This window comes from Macaca fascicularis, chromosome 7 (assembly GCF_037993035.2).
Source record: "Macaca fascicularis isolate 582-1 chromosome 7, T2T-MFA8v1.1".
In the NCBI taxonomy this organism is placed as follows: Eukaryota; Metazoa; Chordata; class Mammalia; order Primates; family Cercopithecidae; genus Macaca; species Macaca fascicularis.
Window position 1 is genome coordinate 160953204 of NC_088381.1, and position 18410 is coordinate 160971613.

The 18410-nt window shown below is 53.2% G+C and overlaps 1 protein-coding gene across 4 annotated transcripts in view; it reads right to left on the minus strand.

Annotated features, from left to right (window-relative positions):
* Nucleotides 1-18410, minus strand: part of ITPK1 (inositol-tetrakisphosphate 1-kinase) — a 182490-nt gene that overhangs the window by 15578 nt on the left and 148502 nt on the right. For all 4 annotated transcript variants that reach the window (XM_045396898.3, XM_045396896.3, XM_073998133.1 and 1 more), the window contains 3 exons: nucleotides 7481-7579; nucleotides 7082-7122; nucleotides 2951-3116 (listed from right to left, as the gene is read on the minus strand). In XM_045396898.3, the coding sequence (XP_045252833.1) occupies nucleotides 2951-3116; nucleotides 7082-7122; nucleotides 7481-7579 (306 nt within the window). The remainder of the gene's footprint in view (nucleotides 1-2950; nucleotides 3117-7081; nucleotides 7123-7480; nucleotides 7580-18410) is intronic.

The window sequence follows — 18410 nt, forward strand, 5'->3', positions numbered from 1 at the left end:
CACAGCTGACCCTTTTATTATTTCTCTCCTTGTATGCAGTTTCTCCCACCAGAATACAAACTAGAGGGCAGGAAGCTGGGTGCCTATCTAGTCCCTGACTGGATCCCCAGCAGCTCACGCAGGGCTGGGCACATGGTAGGCTTGACAAATGCTGTATCACTGACTATTAAGAGGCTCCGGAGTGGAGCTCAGCAGACTATAGACTATAAGCCCGGCCACCTGCACTTGCAAATAAAGTTTCATTGGAACACAGCCGTGCCACTCATTTACATATCTACAGCTGCTTTTGCACTACGATGGCAGCATTAAATAATTGTGATGGAGCTGGAAATGTTTATAATTTGGCCTTCTGCAAAAAAGTTTGCTGCCTCCCGCTCTACATGGTAGGAGGTACCACTCATACATGCCTAAGAGAAACAAGACTCAGGCTGGAGAGAATAATGGAAGGAACCTGAATAAAGATGGGAGCCTGCGCCGCATCCTCAGGGTAAAGATGAATAAGAAATAAACCCACTATATAGAAAGGGGGAGCAAAGGAACTCGCCTCTCTCTATCCTGGCACAGGGTGGAGGGAGGGGAACAATCTCTCCGTGAATGTGAACCATGGGCAGAGAACACAAAATGTTCCTGGTGGATGGCACAAGCCACAACCTGACTTCAGCTCCAGCCAAAGCCTCTGCATGGATGCCACTGGCTATAACACACACTTGATTTCAGACGTCAACATGTAAAAAACAAAAGTGCAGCTGACAGGCAAAGGAGACTGGCAGTTGTAGAGTGAAGGCTCGTCTCCTTGTCTCTATCCCAGGTCCAGAAAAATCCCACTCAAGGAGCCCCCATCCCTGCGTGGCCATGGGAAGCTGGGGGACCTGTCATCGGGCAAAGGAAATTGGAAAGCTGGGGTGGGGGCCGGAAAGGGGCCACAGTCCCAAACCCCCTTTTCAGCTGGTCCAGCTTAAAGGGCTGCTGTTGCATTACACTTCTTATCCAGAAAGAGAATATACACGTAGAACCCACGTTAGCTCCCTGGCACCGTGCCCTAGAGATGGGGACACAGAATCCGCTTTGGGGATGCAGAGACACACTAACAGTTACTTAGTTCACGTGAACAGAATAAACACTTCTCCTTTTTAGCTCTGTGTGTTTCTCTACTATTTGGGCTTAGTCTGCTTTTTTTTTTTTTTTTAAGAGGCAAGGTCTTACTGTCACCTAGGCTGGAGTGCAGTGGCACGACCACAGCTCACTGCAACCTTAAACTCCTGGGCTAAAGCGATCCTTCTGCCTCAGCCTCCTTAGTAGCTGGGACTGCAGGTGACGCCACCATGCCCAGGTAATTTTTTATTTTTTATAGAGATGGAGTTTCACTATGTTGCCCAGGCTGGTCTCAAATTCCTGGCCTCAAGCAATCTTCCCACCTGGGTCTCTTCAAAGAACTGGGACTATAGGCACGAGCCACCATGTCTGGTCTCCTGGCCTGCATTTTATGGCAAACCGGCAACCTAGAAATGGCCACACGAGAAGACGCACAGGCAAGGAGTCCTCGTCCTCACAGATACAGGACAGGAGCCCGCACTCTGCTGCTAATGGTTCCCAGCGTCGAGACGGAAACTGGCCCAGCATTTTGCAACCAGGAGGAAAAAGGAGAAAACAAAAAAACCCAGAAAAACCCAGGATGTCCCAAACCCTGAAAATACAGCCTTGAGTCCAGGAGCCACATGCCCAGCTAGGAAGGCCGTCTGTCCTCAGGAGGAAAATGAACACCTGCATGTTTCCAGAGTATCCACGCTCTGTATTGTGTCCACGGAAAGAGAAGAGGCATCTAGGGGAAGAAGGGCTGAGAGGGCGACCACAGCAGCTGCAGCCCCTCCACGCCGGGCGGCACACCAGCCAGGAGGTGTGGACGGCCACAGGCAGTCCCCAGACGAGGGATGCCAAGAGCACACATCTGCTTGCTCAGGTGGAGGTAAAGCAGCTGGCGTCTGAACGCTTCTGATGATGTGGGTTCCCCTTGCTGAAAGAAATGTGCGGCTGATTTGAACAAGCCACAGCAGGGCAGTGAGTGTTCTCCAAGGGGTCCTCCTGGAAAGCTACTTATCCCAAGACACTGCCACTGTTCCAAAGGTTTCCAGAACGTGCCTTGAGATGCCTTCAGAAGCCACTAGAACATTCTTTTGAGCAGCTCCACTGCCAGCAAATCTTTAACTCAGTGTCCGTTTTTAAAATGGCTGAGGCTGGAGAGGGTGGTGAGCAGCTGGTGGAAGGAAGGCCCCTCAGTGCAGCAGGGTCCACAGGCTAATCCCTGGGGAGCTGCTTCTCAGGCCTAGCGACAACAGCTGAGAACGCCCTACGAGACACCCACGGGACCCCTAGACCACCGTCCACTGACTCAAAACCCGCTCACTGGCACAGTAGGAGTCCTGCACCTAAGAAGACCTGTGATCCGGCAGCTGCTGCTTCTAACAGAGCCTAACTCACCCTGGCAGCTACGCAGGCAGCAGCAGGCAACTCTGTCTCAGGCTTCCCCGGGGAAAACGAGACCCAAGGTAAAGACGGCTCAGCGGGAAACAGCAGGCAGCACCTGCCCTCGCCTCCCTGGAAGGCCAATACACGCCATGCTGGCCACACCTGTCCCAGCGTGTTCCTCCGTGAGTATCATTATCGTGTGGGTCCTCAGGAAGCGTCCTAGGGACAGAACACTTCTGGATGTGTTCTGGAGTCTATGGTGGTTCAGGTGGGTGGGGCCCCTACAATAACCCAGGGAACAGGGACATTTTACTAGTTCCCAAGACCTCTTTATCCACCGTACACAACTCTTTCCATCTTTAGAGCACCTCTCCATCCCACCAAGAACACAGGGGCGGGGGCAGTGCCGAAGGACAGACAGCTGCTGCCACATCCCAGCTGGGCCCCCGAGTCTCGCTCAGCCCAAGATGGTGAGAGGAGCGGTTACCTGATGTGCCTGCGGAGAAGTTCTTGAGTGAGGGCCTCTGGACCACAGTGTAGGACTCGCCAACCACGAACACCTTGTACAGGACGGCGTTGTGGTTGATGAAATTCTGGACCACGCAGGGGGGCTGGATGGCATTCAGGCCCTCCTGGTTGAACACGATAGCCATCTGGGAAGACAAGGGGTCAAAGGCTCTGTCAGAATCCACCATCCTCTCAACCTCCAACACACAGGTGTGTCACCTGTCCAGAGCACCTCCACCAAGGCCCATTCCTGGTCCCGTGGCATGAGGACTCCCCGAGAGGAGCCTCAACCCAGGGTGAGTGGAGTGGAGCGAAGAACACCTGGGGATGCATCCCTTCTGCCACGGGGTAGGAGGTCCTCCCTCTGCTGGGTCTGCCATGTGAGATTGAGCTGGCTGTGAGCTGCACAACTTCTGACAGTGTGGAGCCACTCGTCGCACTGTGGTCCAGGGAAGGGGACCCCTAAGGTTGTGTGCTACTCAACCCTATGACATCCTAAAGGATCCTCCACAAAGACCCGGGAGGAGGGGGAAGGAAACAGATGACTCAGGCACAGGAGTCAGGAGGCCTTGGGTCAAAGCCTGTCTGATGACAACGGCTCCCTCTTGTTGAGCAGCTGTGACAAGCCGGGCTCTGTTCTGAGCACGTACACGTGTTACCTCATGTCTCCCTTACAATGCGCCTCTGAGGTGAGCATACAACCTTTCACAGATGAGGACGATGAGGCGCTGAGAGATTCAGTGACTGCCGGACCGTGAGCGAGCCCGGGATGGAATCGGGTCTGCACAGCACCCAGCTGCGCCCCTACACACGGAGCCACAGGACACTCGGCAAACAACAGGCCTTTGCGCTTCTGGTCCCCGACTCCTCTAGGGAAAAAGGTCCCCGACAGGAGGATCTGGTAGGGGCTGAGGTAGGGAGTGCACGGGGGCAGCTGCCAAAACCCTCTCAGCCCCGGCCAGCACGGGCTCTGCCCAGGGCCTGCTCTGAGGACAGAGGGGTGGGCCCTCGGCTTAGTCGATCCAGCTGCTGGTGCCAGGGTCACGGCTAATCCCTCAGCCTGCAGGGCCCCAGGAAGGAGCCACCAGACGGCTGGGGCTGCTGAGCAGGGATAATGGGCCCTGGACAGCTGGCTGCCTCCCCAGCTGCCACCCCTCATGTCAGCTGTCACGAAGCGCCAGCCCTACGTGCCTGGAGCCCAGCTGGGCAGGACAGACATGGCAATCCAGGCCACATGGGAAAAACAAAAAGTGTGTGTCTGTGCTAGGAGCGCTGGGGGGCAGCGAACGTCTCCTCAGCCTTCTGACAAGAATAAAGGACAGGAAAAACACGAGCAGCTCTGGAGCCAGGCAGGGGCTGGAGTGCCTGCTTGGCACTTGCTGTGTGAGCCCAGGCTGGGCCCCCGCCCTGCTTAAGCGCCACTGTCTTCCTCTGTAAAATCATGGGTGGCTGCAGGGGTGCTCGGGGCTTTCGGCTAAGTTATAGCTTAAAAAACAAAAAACAAAAAACAAAAATTCCACTATGGAGCAAATGAGTACCCTCACACTGGCCCCAAAACAAAACAAAAACCCAAATGGTTCTGTGAACATAAAATGAAGACAGAGTGGTTTAGCAGAAATGGTCCTGATTTTGGCTGGGGCTGGGGCTGGGAGATTCAGAGGCAGGGAGTGGGTGGGCTGGGATGCAGACGAGGACTCCAGATCAGAAGCACCTGCTGGCCTATCTAAAGCCCACCATGCACAGTGCTATTCTCCACCCCTGCTGTACTTGGCTTCCCCGGGTACCCCTGGAATCTGTGAGAAGCTCGTCCCCCAGCCTCTGCCTATCTGGTGGACAGTGTCCACCCCAGAAGGCACGTCCCTGTAATGCTAACACACCCCGTCTGTACACAAGAGTCTGCTAGGGGTCTCTGAGTACGTGGGACATGGTGGCACACCTTGTTGGCAGTGGACCCAGACAGCCTGCTGGGGAGTGCGGGGGGAGGAGGGATGCCCGTATGAACATCCTGGAGGCAGACGGCTAGAATGAGGGGTGATTTATAGCTTCCCCTGAGCGTGCTGACCCCATACTTGAGGGCTGAGAGTCCCGAGGCCCATCAGGGGCATCCTGAGAGGGGTGCACCTGGATCCAGAACCTCCATCCCCTTTGGTAAGTACCCGGCAGGCTCCAGGGCAGCTGGTTCCGACAGCTCATCCAGCAGTCCACCCAGGCAACCCTGGCAGTGACCCCTCATCCTTCACAGAAGCCGCTACGTCTCCAATCACAAACGTGGACGGATACTCTGGGTGGCTGGGGAATTTGCCAAAGTCGCACAAACGGCAACACGCAGCACCAGAATCGGTCCCAGGCATGGGATTCCACAGCCCCGGCCCTCAGGCCTCAAGTGACTCGCAGAAGTGGCTCCCTCCTCCCGGGCTGCCCGGTTCTGAGTTAGGCCGATCTAATCACACTGATGACTGCGCTCGTGCTTCCGTCAGTAACACCCAAGCAACTGACACACAGAGGAACCACCGGGTGGTGGAAAGGGGCTGCTGGAAGGCGGGCAGGCAGGTACTGGGGCCGAGGGGGGCCTTCCTGCTCCCTCCCTGACCGGGCACATCCCAGAGGGTGCTGCCAGCACCGGGCACAGAGCCAGGCAGGCTGCGGCAGGAGGGCCAGCACCCACAGGAAGACTGCATGAGGGCTCCCGATTTCAGACAACTGACAACGGGACGGGCGGGCTGTCCCCACACTCCTTCCCATCACAGCACGCGCCACGCTACGCCGACACTGTCTACTGACACTTACCCAGAAGTACAGGCCAGGGACAAAGAGCAGTACATAACCCAGGAAAGGCCCATGCTGCTGAGTCTTCCCCTTTTAGTCGTGAGCTCTGGGGAGGATTTCTGTTGGTACGGCCTTCCAAGGACAGGCCTTCCCCAGAGAGCCCACTCCGGTCAGATGCCTGTTGCCCAGCACACCTCCACATGTGCCCAGTGGGGAGACCTCAGGCAGGGCTATGTCCAGGGCAAACACAAGGCCTCAGCTGTGGCTCCTGAGGGTGGTGCAGGCCCTGGCCCCAGCGAAGCCCCTATATGACCATCCACTCCTCTAGTCCCCAGAGTCCTCACAGGCTCCTTGGCTCTCTCTAGGGACAGGACTCACATCCTATGCATCTGTTCCCTGGTCCCCATGGTCCTCAAGGTGGCCGGGAACATCATAAAGTGAATAAAAGAATGAATGGGTGGGTGGGTGACTCGTGAATCAAAGCATTCCATGGGGTTGATTCCAAGCGGCCCCCCTTTCCTCCCTGGCCCGTCTCAATTCAGCAGCATGGCAGACCCCTGTGGCAGTGACAGAGCCTTCTCGGAGCTAACAGCCCTCATGTGGGCCCAGCCCAGTGCCTGCCACAAAACAGGCCCTCGAGGAGATGACACTGATGGCCCAAAGGACAGACAGTCCTGCAGGGTGGGCTGGACTGGAGCATGACTCGCGCAAGCTCCCCATGGACCGAATGTGTGCCCCAGAATTTCTACGCTGAAGCCTGCGCCCCACTGTGGTGGTATCTGGAGGTGGGGCCTCTTTGGAGGTCTTGAGGGCGGGGCCCTTAAGATGGGATTAGTGCCCCTATCAGAAGAAATTAGAGAGCTTGCTCTTGCTTTCTATTCCTCTCCATTCACACACACAAGAGGCCATGTGAGGACACAGGGAGAAGGTGGCCATCTGCAAGGTAGGAAGAGAGCCCTCACCAGAAACTGACCCTGCTGGCACCCTGACCTGGGACTTTCAGCCTCCAGGGCTGTGAGAAAATAAATGTGGTGCCTGGGGTTTGTTATGGCTGCCAGAGCTAAGACAGGCTCCACAGAGGACAGGTGGGTCCCGAGCACATCCTCCTGCCTTAGGGACAGGACAGACATTGGGGTGAGGTTGCAGACAGTGTAGGAAGCCACAGCACTCCTGCTCCATTCCTCTGAAGTCCAGGGAAGGGAAGGAGGCTGTCTACCAAGGAGCCGGCACTAACAGCAGGGCAGGAGCAGTGACAGTGAGGAATCTGGCAGGGTCGCAATGAGACACGACGAGCTGAAAGGATGGGGGTCGGGGGCGACAGACAGTCAGATCTTCTTCCACTCACCTCGTGAGAGTTGGTGCCATGAGCCACTCTGGTTTTGCAAACTATGGGTTGGGGAGAGAAAAGCAGAGAGAAATTAGCGAGGCCATTCACCCACAAGGCAGGGGCATTTGGCACATCTAGAAAGGAACTCTAGCTGAGACACACACTCTGGACACCTGGTATCTGCACTGAGGGTGATGTGTGGGTAGACAACCCCCAGGCCAGGCAGCAGAGCACATTGCCCTGTGCCTCCCACCAGGACCCGGTTTCTGTGGTGTGGGTGGAGGTGGGACCCAGGGCCATGTGCTCGTCCATCCCCGGGTGAGCTTATATCCAGAGGGGACTATACACCCCGCCCCTCCCCCATGCTGGCCTAGGCCTACAGTGCCTGCCCTCAGGTGGAGCTGGGGTGGTACGCACTGAACGGGAAAGCCAGGCCGTTCTTCTCCAGCAGCCGCATGGTGTCATCCCCGCACAGGCTCGTGAGCTCCATGAAGGGCGGTGAGCAGATCCTGTCGTCTAGGGCAGAGGGGAGGCCTGGTCAGCACAGCTCCCGGACAGCTGCCCCAGGCACACGTCCTGCAACAGCCCGCCCCACCCCGGGGGCCTTCCGTGCCCTCGTGCTCCTGGATCTGACCGTCCTCAAACTCTGCAGTCCCATGTGCTCGTGTGTGTGGACAATAACCACAGGCCTGGCCGGGCGCGGTGGCTCACGCCTGTAATCCCAGCACTTTGGGAGGCCGAGACGGGCGGATCACGAGGTCAGGAGATCGAGACCATCCTGGCTAACACGGTGAAACCCCGTCTCTACTAAAAAAATACAAAAAACTAGCCGGGCAAGGTGGCGGGCGCCTATAGTCCCAGCTACTCGGGAGGCTGAGGCAGAAGAATGGCGTGAACCCGGGAGGCGGAGCTTGCAGTGAGCTGAGATCCGGCCACCGCACTCCAGCCTGGGTGACAGAGCGAGACTCCGTCTCAAAAAAAAAAAAAAAAAAAAAACCACAGGCCTGCCGTTATACTGTCTAATAACATTTCTGTAATTACAAAACTCGTGTATGATCACTGTGTAAAATCCAAAGAGCACAGAAAAGTAAAAAATGGACATATTCACAGACATTACAACTACTACCCCACCACTGGGGCCTTTTAGCCACGTGTGCATTTACACACAGAGCGCTTTACAAACAGGATACTGTTTTGTAACCTGAATCCTAACTTAATAAGCCATGACCATTTTTCTGGTTCAATAAAGACTTTCCCATCATGTGATACACTTGCTTCATAATAATCGCAGTGACAATACAGCTCTTAGCATGTGTCTAGCGCTGTGCTGAGGGCTTTGCCGGCATCACCTCTACATTTGCAAAATAATCCCATGAGGAGGAAAGTGGGGTCAGAGAGATTAACACCTAGCTGGTGGTAACACAACTGTTTCCACATGGACACCGCCTGACCCCTCACCTGCCGACTACTTAACATAATTGAGGGCATCCCGTGGAGCTCCAGAGGTGGCCTCCCCGGCATGCTCACTGCATCTCCGCGCCTGGTCCCCCTGCCAATGGCTTCTCGCCCTTCACAGGTTGGCGTTCCCGAGCCCCCCTCCAGGCCCACCCAGTGGATTCTAAGGGTGAACCCAACTTTCTAAAACCCTCTGCCGGGCGCGGTGGCTCAAGCCTGTAATCCCAGCACTTTGGGAGGCCGAGACGGGCGGATCACAAGGTCAGGAGATCGAGACCATCCTGGCTAACACGGTGAAACCTCGTCTCTATTAAGAAATACAAAAAACTAGCCGGGCGAGGTGGCGGGCGCCTGTAGTCCCAGCTACTCGGGAGGCTGAGGCAGGAGAATGGCGGGAACCCGGGAGGCGGAGCTTGCAGTGAGCTGAGATCCGGCCACTGCACTCCAGCCTGGGTGACAGAGCGAGACTCCGTCTCAAAAAAAAAAAAAAAAAAAAACCCTCGAAAGCTGACCTGTTCTCTTCATCCTGACTCATGCCCGGCACTGAGCAGAGGGAAACAAGATTTTTTATGGGATAACAAAACGTATTTGGAATCGCTCTGCTGATGATGAAACTACTGGTTTTTTATTATTGTTTCTTGTCATTGTCCCCCTTCCCTGATAAGACCACAGAGGTGGGACCACCCTGTACTTCAGGGCACAGGGGCCAGGAAAGGCTGAGCATGAGTGGGGCGGGGGCGGTCTGCCACCCACAGGCTTGGAAACCAAACCAAAAGTAAACAGAGCGAGGCGGCCTGTCTCGAGCTGCTAGCTACTTGGCTGGCTAGGAGGTCAGGACATTAAATCAAGGTAGATCCAGCCTCATTTATCTCATAAAAACAAATGCCAAGAATTACACAGAGCATATAAAAGTGCTTTTATCTCCCTCCTCATCCTCATTCCCCTTTTCCCTCACTCCTACCCTCACAGTCTAAACTCCAAACAGAAAGATTTGGGGGGTTGCAGTTTCTCTGGGGCACTGGGAGGGTGGTCTGGAGCCAGTGTTTCCCCAGCCCCCGGCAGACAGTGATGCAGGCCCTCTGCACAGAGCCCTATTCAATCAGCAGCAGTCCCTGACAGTGTGCAGAAACAGAGGCCCCAAGGTCATACAGTGGTCAGCGGCAGAGCCAGGACAAGGAGCCAGGCTCACCTGGCAGCCCAGGAGAGGGGAAGTCAGGAAAGTCAGGGCCGGGGGCGGGTGGGGGAGCTGGTGCTCAGCTGAAAGCCATTTTCCAAACAAGGCCCCAGGCCGGGTGGGAATGCTGTGTGAGGGCTGGCAGGCCCTCCATGGCTGTCAAGGGAGGAAGCAGTCTGTGCAAAAGCCTCCTTGCTGCAAACACACAGCCCCTGCAACCCAGTCCCAAAGGATATGGTGCTCAGGCCTGAATGAACTGGAGGGTTCTGCCGTAGGCAGGCTTCAGACGGGCGCTCACCAGCCTGGGCTCCACCCTTGGCCCCTCCTCCCACAGGAAGATCTGGAGGCTGCTGGGGTCAAACAGGCCACCTCCTGTAAGAGCTTCCAGGCTCCCTACGGCCCCCAGAGTTTTTAGAGCAGGTGAATCAGCTTGGCTTTCAGATTTCAATGCCCTCCTCAACTGTCCCTCCCCAGCCTGGCCCATCCAAGCTTTTACATAATGTCACTAGTGGCCAGTAGCCAATGTCTCAAAACACTGCATGTGTTCCATGCCAGACACTGTCCCACGTAGTTACACAGTAACTCATTTACCCTCATAAGAACCCCACAAGGAAGCACTCCTGTCCCTTAGAATTTTACAGATGAGGAAACTAGGGCACAGACGTGGCATTTCCCTGCATAGAGTTCCACGGTGAGCCAGTGGTACAGCCAGGGGGTCATACCCGCACCATCTGACTCCCAGGCCCCTGCTGTTGACTACAGCCTCCCTTGCAGAAAAAGTGCCCGTGGAGCTCCCTGGCTCCAGGGGTTCCTAACAGTGTGCTACTCTGCTCTGTGGCAAACCTCGTAACAATAGCAGTCGCAACACACAGAATCAACCAAGGCAATACACCATATTCATAAAGGACAAAAACCACACGATCATCTCAAGGGATGCAGAAAAAGCATTTGAAAAAATCCGGCCGGGCGCGGTGGCTCAAGCCTGTAATCCCAGCACTTTGGGAGGCCGAGGCGGGTGGATCACGAGGTCAGGAGATCGAGACTATCCTGGCTAACATGGTGAAACCCCGTCTCTACTAAAAATACAAAAAACTAGCAGGGCGTGGTGGCGGGCGCCTGTAGTCCCAGCTACTTGGGAGGCTGAGGCGGGAGAACGGCGTGAACCCAGGAGACGGAGCTTGCAGTGAGCCGAGATCAGGCCACTGCACTCCAGCCTGGGAGACACAGCAAGACTCCGTCTCAAAAAAAAAAAAAAAAGAAAAAATCTAACACCCTTTCATGGCAAGAACACTCCACAAACTAGGAACATAAGGGAGCTTCTTTAACCTTCTAGAAAAACCCAGACTCCTCAGTGAAAGACTAGACACTTCCCCTAAGATCAGGAACAAGATAAGGAGGTCTGCCTCTGCCACTTCTATTTAACACCGTACTGGAGGTTCTAGCCGCGGCCAGTAGGCAAGAAAAATGAAACAGCATCCAGAGTGGAAGGGAAGAAGTGAAATCATCTCTATTTGCAGATAATAGGATCTTACACATAGAAAATCCCAAGGAATGCACATATTTAAAAAACCTCCAAAACCATTAGAGCTAATAAATGAGTTTAGCAAGGTTGCAGGATACAAGAAAAGCAACTGTACTTTTTTAATTTTTAAAAAGGATATTTATGGGTCTGGTGTGGTGGCTCATGCCTGTAATCCCAGCACTTTGGGAGGCCAAGGCAAGCGGATAACCTGAGGTTGGGAGTTCAAGACCAGCCTGATCAACATGGAGAAAACCTGTCTCTACTAAAAATACAAAATTAGCCGGGCGTAGTGGTGCATGCCTGTAATCCCAGCTACTCAGGAGGCTAAGGCAGGAGAATCCCTTGAACCCGGGAGATGGAGGTTGAGGTGAGCCGAGATCATGCCATTGCACTCCAGCCTGGGCAATGAGAGCGAAACTCCATCTCAAAAAAAGAAGAAGAAGAAGAAAAAAAAAAAAATATATATATATATATATATGTATTTTAGACAGGGTCTCACTCTGTTGCCCAAGCTAGAGTGCAGTGGCACGATCACAGCTCACTGTAGCCTCAACCTCCCAGGCTCAAAGGATCTTCCCCACTCAGCCTTCTGAGCAACTGCACCACCATACCCAACTAATTGGTAGAGAAGGGGTCTCACTATGTTGCCCAGGCTTGTCTCAAACTCCTCGGCTCAAATGATCTTCCCACCTCAGCCTCCCAAAGTGCTAGGATTACAGGTGTGAGCTACCATGCCTGGCCTCAACTGTATTTCTGTACCCCAGCAATGAACAATCCAAACGTGAAATTAAGAAAACAATTCAATTTACAAAAGCATCAAAAAGAAATTTAACAAATAAATGTAAGACTTAAACACTGAAAACTACAAAATACCATTGAAAGAAATCAAAGACTTCAATAAATGGAAAGATACACAAAGTTCATTAATAGGAGATTCAATATTGTTAAGTGGGCAATACTCCCAAATTGATCTACAGACTCAGTACGATAGCCATCAAAACTACAACTTTTCTATGCAGGAAATGAAAAGCTGATCCTAAAATTCCTATGAAAATGCAAGCGACTCAGGACCACTAAAATATCTGGAAAAAGAAAAACAAAGTTGGAGGACTCACACTTCCTCATTACAAAACTTACTACAAAGCTAGAGTAATTGAGGCAATGTGGTGCCAGCATAAGGACAGACATAAAGATCGATGGAATAGAACAGAGAATCTGGAAACAAACTTGTGCATCTATGCTCAACTGATTTTCTACAAGGGTGCCTAGACAATTCAAGGGGCAGAAAGAATATTCGTTTCAACAAATGGTGCTCGGACAACTGGATATTCACATGCAAAAGAAAACATAGATGTGAACCTTCATGACCATGAATTAGGCAATGCCTTCTTAGATAGGCCACTAAAAGCAAAAGCAACCCAAGGAAAAATAGAATAAATTGGGCATCATCAAAATTTAAAATGTTTCGCTTCAAAGAGCACTATACAGAAAACGTAAAGACAACCCACAGAATGGGGGGAAATATTTGCAAATCATGAGAAGGGTCTCGTATCCAAAATATATAAAGCACTATCAGCAACTGAACATCAAAAGATATCTCTATTTAAAAATGGGCACAGGATTTGAACAGAAAGTTCTCAAAATAAGACATACAAATGGCCAATGAGCACATTATTAGCCATCGGGGAAATGCAAATCAAAACCACAATGAGACACCACTTTACACCTACCAGGATGACTACAATAAAAGAGACCAACAGTAGCAAGTGTTGCTGAGGGTATGGAAAAAATTCCAACCCTCATCCATTGCTGGTGGGAACAGAGAAACGGTACAGCTGCTTGGGGAACAGTCTGGCAGTTTTTCACACAGTTAAACAGAGTGACCATATGATTCAGCAATTCCACTTCTTATACCCAAGAGAATGGAAACATATGTCCACACAAAATCCTAAAAATGGTTCACAGCAGCATTACTCATCATAGTCCAAATGGGGCAACAATTCAGAAGCCCATCAACTGCAGAAAGAATAAACAAAATGTGGTCTGCCCACACAATGGAATATTACTCAGCCATGAAAAGGAACAAAGTATTGAGACATGCTACAACATGGAAGAACCGTGAAAACACTGGGCTAAAAGGAAGAAGCCAGACACAAAAGGCTACATACTATAATACAGATTTCATTTATCTGAAATGTCCAGAGCAGGCAAATCCATGGAGACAAAAAAGAGATTAATGGTTGAAGAAGCTGGGGAAGGAAGGAGCTGGGAGTGACTGCAAATGGGTACGTTCCTTTGGGGGTGATGAAAATGTTCTAGAATTAGTAGTGATGACTGCATAATTTTGTGAATATAATCAAAATTACAGAACTAGATGTACACCTAAAAAAGGTAAATTTGGCCGGGCACGGTGGCTCACACCTGTAATCCCAGCACTTTGAGAGGCCAAGGCGGGCCGATCACCTGAAGTCAGGCCAACATGGTGAAACCCCGTCTCTAAAATACAAGAATTAGCTGGGTGTGGTGGTGCATGCCTGTAATCCCATCTACTCGGGGAGGCTCCGGAAGGAGAATCCTTTGAACCTGGGAGGCGGAGGTTGCAGTGGGCCTAGATCGCATCACTGCACTCCAGCCTGGCAACAGAGTGAGACTCCATCTCAAAAAGAAAAAAAAAAAAGGTAAATATATGATACATAAATTATATCAATAAATTACAGGGGAAAAAAAACTAGTAGCAGTAGCTGTCATCCAGAGTGCTTGCTCTCTGCAGGACACTGAGCTAAGTAAATGCTTCACAACCACGGTCTCCTCCAGTCCTCCCTATACACGCACTAAGTCTTGTTCCCCATCTCCACTGGGTCCACGGTGAAGTCAGAGAAGGAACAAGGGGAGCCCATCTTCCTCCAGAGATGTCTGGAGTCCAGATGAAATGCAAGAACAAGACATTTCCAAAGAACGGGCCACATCCAGTATCAGGCCAGACAGCCCCATACCCTTCTGAAATCCCAGGCTCTGGTGCATAAGACAGCAGCCTAGGTAGGAGCAGGAATTGGGTGGCCAGGAAAGCAGGGAGGTCTGTTCTTGTTTAATCATCCCAGTCTGGAGCTTGCTGACACACTCTGAGCGGCAGACACACCGGCTGCCTGGACCACTCCTGCTCTGGCATGGGGTGGGGGCTCAACTCAGACCCGCCCAGCCACACTGCTAGGATGAGCTCGTATTCCAAACTCAGGCACCAGCCTTTGCTGAAGGCAGTCTTGAGCCCACAGAGCACATGCTAGGAAGGACTCCATCTCTCAGTGGCCGCAGACTGTTTTGCATCCTGAGCTGCCCCGCTTGGGTTGCTGGGCGTGGCAGGCTGCAATGTCTGCACCGCTTGAGTCAGTTTCTGGTAGCCAAAAGCATCCTGACACATCCATGAAGTCGGAGTAAATAAGAAACACAGAGTACTACTGTTCCAATAACCATTCACCAACAAAAAAGTATGTTGAGCCTCTACTAGATTCCAGGAGCTAACAATATAGCAATAAATAAAACGGAAGCATCCCTGTCCTTGAGGAGCTTCCATTCTGGCAGAAGGGACCCAGACAACAGTCTAGAGAGGTAAGTGAAATGTATAGCTGGCCAGAGCTGGCAGGGAAACATCTAGCACAAAATGGGGGTGCCGGGGGTGTTGGCAGAGGTGGGGTATGCGATTTGAACAGCATGGTGAGGGGCACCTTCCAAAGACGGGGGGAGGGAGCCAGGGGGGCTGCATATCTCGGGGAGGCGCAACCAGGCACAGGGAACAGCCAGTGCAAAGGCCCAACCTGCTGCTCTTCGGACGCATGAACTGGACCCAGCCTGAGAATGCTCCAGCAGCGCATGAGGCTGGGAAGGAACCAGGCCCGCCTGTCTCCACTGGCAGGTGGCGCCCAGGTGCACCCCCACCATCTGGGTACCAGCAGACAAGCCCCTTCTGCCTGCCTGAGGGACAGCGACAGCAGGGGTTCCTCCCTGTCAATCACGAGAAGCTAGCAGTGGTGGCGCCAGCAGCTCTTCTCTCAGAATAGAGACAGAATGAAGACTCCGGAAGCCAGAGCGGGGAGCCCAGGAGACTATTTCTGGTTCCCTGAAAAAGGCCACTGTTGCTTATTTCTCTACCATCTTTATTTTTGGATGGGAGGTGGAATGAGGCTTTCTTTGGTTGGATGGTGGGTTGTGTTCTTTTGAGAGCAAATATCAGCCCATGGGAAACGGAAATGCTCCCGTCTTCCCTCTCTGCCTCTCCAAATCAGACACCATGAAGCAGGAGGGCACGCGGAGATGGGCAAGTCCCAGCCACAGCCTTCCATAAGTCCAGAAAGGGGAGGGGAATAGTTCAAGGCCACACAAGTTACCAGCAGAGCCAGGAACACGCTGGCCTCCCGCGTCACACCTTATTACCCATCCACTCCACCAGGTGATTTCTCCCTCATCCACTGGTAGCAGCTACAGAACTTACAAGAAAACGAAAGTTCAGTGACAAACAGGTGAACCCAAGAGGACAACAGGGGTGGAAGGAGGAGGAAATGAGCACCTGAAGGCGCAGCTTTGAAGCCGGCCGGCCCGACAATGGACCTGCGGCAAACTTCCACTCACTGAAACCTTGGGCACACGACCTAACTCTGCTGAGCCTTGCTTTCCTCGTCTGCAAAATGGGAGTGTTGCTTCCCTAGAGAGCTGCTGGGAGGGCTGGCACATTACAGGGACCCAGTGGGGGATGCCCTCAGGGGAGCAGGCAGGTGTCGAACAGCGGCTACTGGTCCACATCCCAGGGCACCCCTGCACATGGGAGACCCCAGCTATGTGTGCCTGGGACACCGGCTCTCAGAGCTGGGCTCAGTCCTGCTTCCTGGGCCACTGCCGATTCCTAGGGGCCCATTTTGTATGGCAGGAGACTGGGGCAAGAGGGACCACCGTTGTGTTGCTGACAGAGCAGGGTCAGCAGATTCTAAGTTCTCGCAGCATCTTTTTTTTTTTTTTTTTTGAGACACAGTCTCGCTCTGTCACCCAGGCTGTAGTGCAGTGGCACAATCTCCACTCACTGCAAGCTCTGCTTCCCGGGTTCACGCCATTCTCCTGCCTCAGCCTCCTGAGTAGCTGGGACTACAGGCACCTGCCACCACGCCTGGCTAATTTTTCCGTATTTTTTTTAGTAGAGATGTGGTTTCCCATGTTAGCCAGGATGGTCTCGATCTGACCTCGTGATCCGCCTGCCTCAGCCTCCCAAAGTGCTGGGATTACAGGCGTGAGCCACTGCACCTGGCCTCGCAGCCTCTTTTGAAAGTGGGGGTTGGAGTGAAACTCACGCCCAGACTTCTCAGGCCCCAGAGTCCATACAGGTGCAGCTCTCTCAGCCCCACGTGCCCTTTCTTTCCCCTCCCGGCACCAACCCATGGCCTGGGAGACTCCTGCTTATCCTCCAACATGGGTCAGGTACCCTCTTCCTGCTCACCTGGGAGCAGCCCCCTTGCTGTGCCACCCAAGGGCCCCACGCTGCTCATCTTGGCCAACTAATGATGCATCCACCTCCCCCACCTGACTGGGCACGCTGCAGGATCCGTAGAGGACCTGGGCTGTCTGGGTTTGAATCCTGGCTCCATCTCTTATCAGCTGTATCACCCTGGCCAAGAAACTTTGCCTCGCTGTGACTCAGTTACCTCACTGTGCCTCAGTTTCCTCGCTGTAAAATGAGGACTAGAACAGCACCTGGTTCAGAGGGCTGTTACCCCTCCCCCCACTCATTGTCGTGGTCCCACTGCCCTCACTCAGAGGTGGCCAGCATACAGCAGATGCTGAGGACGGGCTTCATGTTTTAAGCCAGCACTAGCAGGTATGCATGAAAAGCTAGCTGTATTACTGTCGTCATGACCTGGACCGTCATACACAAGGTCTGCTGGGGAGGGTCCAGGAAGCAGATCAAATGTTAATAACACACCAAGGAACATGGGCATCCAGCACTGATGCCACAATGCCCAGGGCCAGGGAAGCCAGGGACACTGCAGGGAGGAAGCCGTCACGGCAGAGAAAGCCCAGGAAGCAAAAGGAGGGCCAGCCCAGTTGCTATGACTGGGACTGCCAATGCTCTGATCTGATATCTGTAAACTAGGCCAGCGATGCTGCCCACCTCCCGGGGTGGTTGCAGGGATGCGGTGAGGCCACGCCCATGAGGGGCATTCGGAATGATTGAGAATTGTATTATCCAGCCCTGTTTCCATGGATGCCCACCCTCCCTGGGGTGCCTGGTACCTACCAGCACAGTGCCCCCAGCCTGCTCTGGCCTGCCCGCCTTGGACACTGATGGAACAAGGGCTGTGGCCCAGCACCGTGACCTCTTCCCAGCTCCTGGAATCAATGTTCCTGAAGTCTGTTAATCCAGGAAGCCCCTTGTTGGTCCCCTCACTACATACTCATCTTCTCTGCACACAAGCTCCTCTGCCCACAAACCACCGTCCTACAGCTCTCACCTGTACTGAGGCAGCTCCCAGCAAGGCATCCATGCCCCACGACTGAAGCCCACAGCCTTTCTAGGCCTCTGCAGCCTGACTCTGCATCTTCCTGTAATGGGCTGAGCGCTGTTTCCAAGTTCATATTGAAGCCCCAATCCCCATGCCTGAGAACGGGACGGTACTGGGATATAGGGTCTTTAAAGAGGTGAAATGAAGTCACTAGAGTGGGTCCTAATCCAATAGGACTGGTGTCCTTATAAGGAGATTGGGACACAGGCACACAGAGGAAGACCATGTGCAGACATGGGAAGATGACAGTCATCCACAAGCCAAGGAGGGAGGCCTCAGAAGAAGCCAACCCTGCCAACACTCAGATCTGAAACTTCTGCCTCCAGAACTGGGAAGCAGTACACTGCTGTTGTCTAAATGCAGCATCGTCATGCAGCCCCAGCAAATGAATATACTTCCCAACTCTTTTGTTTGCTTGTTTGTTTTTCTGAGACAGAGTCTCACTCTGTCACCCAGGCTAGAGTAGAGAGGCGTGATCTCAGCTCACTGTAACCTCCCCCTCCCGGTTCAAGTGATTCTCCCGCCTCAGCCTCCCAAGTAGCTGGGATTACAGGCACACGCCACCACGCCTGGCTAATTTTGTGTCTTCAGTAGAGATAGGGTTTTGCCATGTTGGCCAGGCTGGTCTCGAACCCCAGACCTCAAGTGATCTGCCCA